Source organism: Myotis brandtii, unplaced genomic scaffold (assembly GCF_000412655.1).
Source record: "Myotis brandtii unplaced genomic scaffold, ASM41265v1 scaffold208, whole genome shotgun sequence".
NCBI lineage: Eukaryota > Metazoa > Chordata > Mammalia > Chiroptera > Vespertilionidae > Myotis > Myotis brandtii.
In genome coordinates, this window is record NW_005357764.1 from 2,346,820 (window position 1) to 2,353,674 (window position 6,855).

Genomic DNA, 6,855 nt, shown 5'->3' on the forward strand with positions numbered 1-6,855 from the left:
TGAGAATTAAATGAACTGGTGCTTTGTACAGTGCTGGTGCTCAAACAACAGCCCCCTGAGGGTGCAGGTATCAGGACAGGTAGGGGTGGTGAGGAACAGACAGCGGGCAGAACTGACGTCCTAAGGAAGTAGGTGTGGGGGGCTCAGTGCAGCGATGAGGGGGGACTAGTAGGATTTTGAAGCCCAAGGAGGCAGTGATGGGGCCAGGATGCCCGCTGCCAAGCAGGTCCCTCTGCCCATTGTGTAACCGCTGTGCTTGCCAGAGTCTCTGACCCCTCAGCTCACAGCCCTTAAATGTGCCCCTTTATCTTCCTGCAGGAAACAAGACCCGAGAAGGGGTGGTACAAGGCGTCACCTCAGGTACCAGCCCAGCCCTCGCACAGCCCCTTTCCCTTCCCCAGCCTGAGAGCTGCCTGATTCCAGAGGGTGGGGATAGGGGTGGTAGAAAAGGGCACCCCCAAGGATTTAGGGGGTGCTCCATGGGAAAGGCAGGTCCCGGGTCACTACAGGGGAGGGGGCACCTATGTCTCCTTCATCTTGGCCCCCAAACCCCTTCCCTAACCCTCTCCCCACTCTAGTGGCTGAGAAAACCAAGGAGCAGGCGTCACATCTGGGAGGAGCTATGTTCTCTGGGGCTGGGAACATCGCAGCAGCCACAGGCCTGATGAAGAAGGAGGAATTCCCCACTGATCTGAAGGTGAGCAGTCCTTCCACCACACACATGAATGACTACAAATGTACACAGTGCCCATCAACCTGCCACCAGGCTCCCTGCCCCCCAACCAGCCACCTTACCTCACCTTCTGCAGGACCCTGTTAGAGAGTCTAGGGGTGTATAGGTATGGGGCTCCCTGTGACCATGACCCAGATCTGGCTGTGCACATGTATCCTGCTTGCAAGTGTGACCTGGACCACTCCTGGCCACATCTGCAAGTGTCATTGATTGTTCATTCATTTCTTTTCATTCAACAAGTATTTATACCCGAGAGGAATTGTTCTGGGGATTACTGCAATGAATAGTTACCTGCACTCATGGACCTGACATTTCGGTGATAGAAGACAGTAAAAAGCCAATCAATAAGATTATTTCCGACAGGGATAAATGCTATGAAGAAAAGACAACAAGGTGATAGGATAGATAGTCAAGGGATGTGGGGGCTGCTGTAGCTAAGAGGGCTTTTCTGAGGAGGTGACATTTGAGCTGACACCCAAGGGATGAGGCAAGCCAAGTGGGGAATGTATTTCAGGCAGTAGCAGCAGTTCATGCAAAGGCCCTGAGACAGGCACGAGCAGGTGAGGTCCAGGGGGGAGCGGGAAAGGGGAGTTGTGTGTCACACGTTTGTGCAGGCGTGTCCCCCCAGGTAGTGGCGGTGGCTATCCGTGTGTGCATAAGACAGGTGCCTGCATGAGGACACACTGCAGAATAAGCGTTGTGAGCTCTGGAACCTCACAGAGCTGGATCTGAATCCCAGCTCCACTACTTCCTGATTGTGTGACCATGGGCAGGTCTCGTCATGTCTCTGAGCCTGAATCTTTGACTGTAAGATGGGAGAGGAACACAATAGGGCTCTTATATAGATTAGAGATAACATAGATCAGAGGTCCTCAACACGGAAGCATGCATGAGAATCGCCAGAAGGCCAAGTTAAAATACAGACTGTTGGCCCCAACCCTAGAATTTCTGACCCGGTAGGTCTGAGGTGGGGCCTGATAGTTTGCATTTCTAACAAGAACCCAGGTGATACTGATGCTGCAGGTTCAGAGACCCCCACCGTGAGAAGCACTGGTGAAGAGACAGGCTTGCATACAGTGAGTGCTCAGTAAGACACAGTGGTTCCATGACCATGTGAGCGGTCCGTGTCTGCCCCCAGGGGCTCTGTGAGCACAGGTGTGCATGGAAGTGTACCATGCACTCTGTATTGCACTCCGGGCCCATATGTTTGCACAGACATTCATCCCCCTGTGGGATGATGCATGTCTGTCCACCTACAGGGGCAGATTCTGCCTCTGTGGGGTGGGGGCTCCTTCTTCCGCACCTGGTTTGGGAAGTCAGTGTGCATTCCACGTGAGTGTATCCATCAGGCTGAGGGAGACCCCACCCCATTCTCCACTGCAGACACTTTGCACAGTTGGTTCCTTCCCCAGCAGAGGTCTGGGACTTGGCTCGGAAGTTCTGCTTCAAGTCCTGCCCATGCATTTTACCAACTGTAAGGCCTCTCATTTCTTATTATTACGTTTCCAGTGATTGCTCCCATTCATTGACCTATGATATGGGCAGGCACTGCTCTAGACGTGTTACATAGAGGAGTTCATTGACTCTTCACAATGTCCCTATGTGGAAGGCACCACAATTAGCCCATTCTACAGATGCAGGAACTGAGGCTCAAAAGAAGTGAAGTGACTTGCCCAAGACCCCATGCGTGCCTGCCTCCCTGAGAAAGTGGTTGGGAAGATAAGCTCAGGTCCATATCACTGGAGTCACTTGATGCCAACTGGTGCTAGGACCTCTGCTGGGGGCTGGGGTGCAAGAGAGAGGCAGGTCTGGGCTGTTTGTGAGGGGCATTTGCACAGAACCATCTTTCTCTGGCCGCCTACCTCCTACCAGCACCTCAAGCCTCCTCTCTCAAGGAAGCGCAAGATCATAGATTTACAATCCAAACCACAGCCCTCTGGGGCCACCCAGCATGGGGGAACCTGGGCGAGCCCAGCATGTGTGCTCCTGAGTGTGTCCCATCCCAGCCTGCTCACGTACGGCATCATGGAAGCCTCCTGTACTCCTACAAAGCAGACACCATCTCCCTTCACACCGAGGCTGCTGAGGTCAGCGGTGAAGTGACATCCCCGATGCCAGACAGCTAGTGAGTGGCCAGACTAGGAAACACCCTCACGTTAGCAGCACCCAGATCAAGACTCAGAACACCAGCCCTTCAGGAGGCCCACCTTCTACCCCTTTCCAGTCCTTACCACCAGGGCCAAGACTAGGGTGAGATGAGGGAGGTGTCTGGGGCACATAATTTAAGGGGTGCACTCATTCTGAGGCCTCATTTCCATGATGCTGAGAATGGGTGCCTTCTCAACACTTGCACCCTCAGCGCCTCACTCTCCCACCTGCAGCCTGGCCCTGCCTCCCTGTCCATGCTTCCTGCCTTCTGGCATCACAAATTAGCTGGGTGTTTTTAACATCCTGTAAATGTTATCCTTAAGTAGATGCTCTTCTGTACCCGGCTTCTTCCACTCAGCAGGGAGCTGTGCTATGTACTATTGGTCTCCATATTTATTGTGCGGAATCCATGTGTGATGAAACCACAAGGCACACATCCTTCTACTCTTACTTGACTTCTGAATTGTTTCCAAGCAATGTGCTTGAGCTGGAATTTTTTAAAATTGATTTCAGAGACAGGAAGAGAGAGAGAGAAACCTTGATGTGAAAGAGAAATACCAATCGGTTGCCTCCTGAATGTGCTGACCGGGGATCAAACCCGAAACTTGGGTATGTACCCTGACTGGGAATCGAACCCTCCACCATTTGGTGTACGGGACAACACTCCACCCAACTGAGCTACACCGGCCAGGGCTCAGGTTGGGATTTTTAACACCATGTTTCTTTCCTGGATCCTGATTATAGCTGGGTGACTAAACTAACATTTCTCCGCCTCCTGGGCCTTGGCATATCCATCTGGACACTGAGGGGAATGAGTCAGGTCAAGAGCTGTGAACTCTTTTGCCCAGGGGGCCCACCTAGACAGGTAATTCAAAGGAGCTGAAGCTGCTTGGATGGAGTTGGTGCAACTACCCTGCACCGTGACCTGTCTCAATGTCAGCCCTTCAGGATCTCAAGAATCTTATCTCCACCCAGGAGGGAGGGACAGTGGTACTTGTGGGAGTGGGGGAGGTGGTATGCCCTCCTCCCTACAGGTTCCCCAGGGGTCCAGGTGTGTGCCGGCCCATGTGGCCTTGTGCAGCCATACATTGGACCCCAGGTTATTGTGTGTGCAGTCAGCTCCATCCCATGTTTGTGCACGTACTGTGCTCACCCGCAAGTGGCTGGCCATGTGTCTGGCAGCCCCTCATTTGCATGCCTACTGGTCTGCACCAGGCTGGGGAGCAGGTGCAGGGGGAAGGGACTAGAGTCTTAGCTCACACATCCAAGCAACACCACTGAGCTGTTGCTTCCAGCTTATCTTAAAATAGCAACAGCTGAAGAAACCAGGCCACACAGGGCCGCGGGGGAGGGATGGATGGAAGGTGGCAGGGGAATGGCTCAGAGCCCCTACCCAGCCCATCTGTGAGCCTCCATCTCCAGCCAGAGGAGCCTCCAGGGTTATCTCTGGGGTCCCAGTGCCCCACACAGAGCCTGACGCAAGGGGGTAGGGATAAATAGGTGACTGTGTGCTATCTTCCCATCCCAATCAGTGAAAATGATGGAAGTGCAGGAGTCTGCCAGGTGCTGGGGAGAAGGGTATGGCAAGCCCTGCTCCACTCCCCACCCCCAGCTTCAAGCAGGATTTGGAGGGATTTCACTTCTCACGCATTCATCCCACTTCCAAATAAGCAATTTAATTAGAAATTCTGGTTGCACTGCCAACAAAGCCTCACATTCCCCTAATCAGCCAAGAGCTTCCCAGGGTAGGAATTTGGGGGGCATCCCTGGCTGCCCTCACAGGCCCTGTCCCTTCTCTGCCTGCAGCCTGAGGAAGTGGCCCAGGAAGCTGCGGAGGAGCCACTGATAGAGCCCCTGATGGAGCCAGAAGGAGTGAGCTATGAGGAATCACCCCAGGTGAGGGGTAGCAGGGCTGGGTGGGGCTTTGGGCACCCCGGAGGATAGCTGCCATCCCCAGCTGGGGGGGAGGTCCCTGGCAGGGTAGGGTTGGGCCAGAGAGCTTCAGGTCCCCATTACCTGGAACCCAGGTCCCCATAGGTGTTAGCATGGAGGGAGGACAGATGGGGTGTAGCACTGGGCCCCAGGGAACCCTGCCCAGGACTGGCCAGGCTGTTTCCAACTCGCAAGTTCCTTGCCTGGGGGAGGGGAGGGGGGTGCACTGTTCCTCCTTAACAGGGAGAGGTCTCAGGCCCAGAGCCTGGCCACTTGGTTCCCAACCCCTTCCTCTTTTGCTCTTCTCCACTTCACCCCAATCCCTCTGATGCAGGAGGAGTATCAGGAGTATGAGCCAGAGGCCTAAGGGGCCAGGAGGGCCCCCCACCAGCAGCACAATTCTTTCCTGGTCCCTGCCTCACCTCCCAGAGCCAGGGCTGTCCTTCAACCCCTTCTCCCCAAATACGAGATCTTCCTACACTCCAAGGTGCCCCCTCGGAGCCTGTGTTAGTATCTGTCCATCTGTCTGTCCTACCCGCCAGCATCCAACCCTGGGGCGTGGACAGGGCCTGGCCTGCAGATGACAAGGGCAGCCTCGCCGCCGCCCCACCTGTGTTGCCCTGCCCGCCCCATCCCGTCCAGTGTCTGCGCGGATGTAGCATGTTCTATGTGTTTTTAAACCAAGATCCGAAAGCGACGGCGCCCTACCCCACCTAACAGAGGCTCTCTGAGCGACCCCTCCAGAATCCCCCACTCCACTCCCACATCGACCCCAAAACCTTTTTTTTTACCAAAACCAGGAGTCAGGCTGTGCCATACCCCTCCCCCAGCCGGTCCGGTCCAAGCGCGGGCGTTGTGTGTCGTGATTGTGGCATGGAGAGTCCCCCAGCCCCTGTGTGAGCGTGTTCTGGGCGGGCGGCCCAGCCGCCCCCGACGTGTCCATGAATAAAGTCAACCTGTCTGTAGCCGGCGCCACACGGGCAGGGCTGGGGTGCCAGATGGGGGTGGCCGACGGACTTCCAAGTCTCAACCTGCCCCACTCCCCTCTTTGGGGCCGGGCAACCTCGGCCCAGGTGTGAGACTGACAACCTCGGACCTCAGTCTCTCAGTCTCCCACTCTCCCCGTGGAATGATCTGGGGAGAAGGTTCTCCCGGGCGGGGACCAGCAGTTGGCTGGGAGGCGGGAGGCAGCCTCGGGAGCCACCTGCTGGGCGGTGAAGCGCCTGCAGCCGGTTAAGGGAGGACCGGAGCCCGGCGCCGCCGCAGCGCAGGGTGGACGGGCTCACACCTCATCCCACACGCAGCACAGGCGCGCGGACCTGCGTGCGCGCCGGCCGGAGTGTACGCTCTCTGGCAGGCGCTCCCGCGCGGACACGTGCACACTCACAGTTGCACGCGCGCCGCGGAGTCCTCGGAAACCTGCAGCGCGGACACTGGAAGACGATGTTGGGCGCCGACAGACCTCTCTCCTCCCCAGAGCGTTTACACGCACACACACCTGCGCGCGCGCGCACCTGCCCAAAGCAGACACACCCATCCAAGGGGACGGGAGATGGGCAGCTGTCTCCGGAGAAACAGCTTGGGCTTCACCCCTCCCGGAAAGGCGCCCAGAGGTTTGCGGCCTGGGCTGAGGTGGGCGAGGGTCTGCAGAAATCTGGAAGCCGGCCAGCAAACTCGAACAGACCAGTATCGACACTGGAGGGACCCCCACACCGCCTCGGTAAGGGAAAGACGGGGCGGAGACACCTCGTTGCTGCGCAGAGGTCCCGCCTCCGTCAAGGCGAAGGAGCCGCTCTCATTGGCTCAGAAGGCCCACCGCACCCGCGCCGAGGCCCCGCCCCCATCGATGCGCCGCTCTCTCAGCCATGGAGCTCCTTTATTTCATCCCCACTGCAGCCGGGCCCGGCCCAGGCGGAACCCCCGCTTTTCCTTGCCGCTGGACCCCCAACCTCGCCTGTGTAAGAGCTCACCCCCTTCTCTGCCTGTTCCGACATCCTTTCGGACTCCAGCCCTGGGCTGGAAGGAGCTTGACCAATTCAGTC

At 56.8% G+C, this 6,855-nt stretch overlaps 1 protein-coding gene across 1 annotated transcript in view; it reads left to right on the forward strand.

The window, feature by feature from the left end:
* SNCB (synuclein, beta) overlaps positions 1 to 5,778 on the forward strand; it is a 39,791-nt gene extending 34,013 nt beyond the window's left edge. Inside the window, exons 4-7 of the mRNA XM_005865508.2 lie at positions 319 to 360; positions 579 to 697; positions 4,688 to 4,777; positions 5,148 to 5,778. Of these exons, the coding sequence (XP_005865570.1) occupies positions 319 to 360; positions 579 to 697; positions 4,688 to 4,777; positions 5,148 to 5,180 (284 nt within the window). The 3' untranslated portion in view covers positions 5,181 to 5,778. The remainder of the gene's footprint in view (positions 1 to 318; positions 361 to 578; positions 698 to 4,687; positions 4,778 to 5,147) is intronic.
* The last annotated feature ends 1,077 nt before the right edge of the window (positions 5,779 to 6,855 follow it).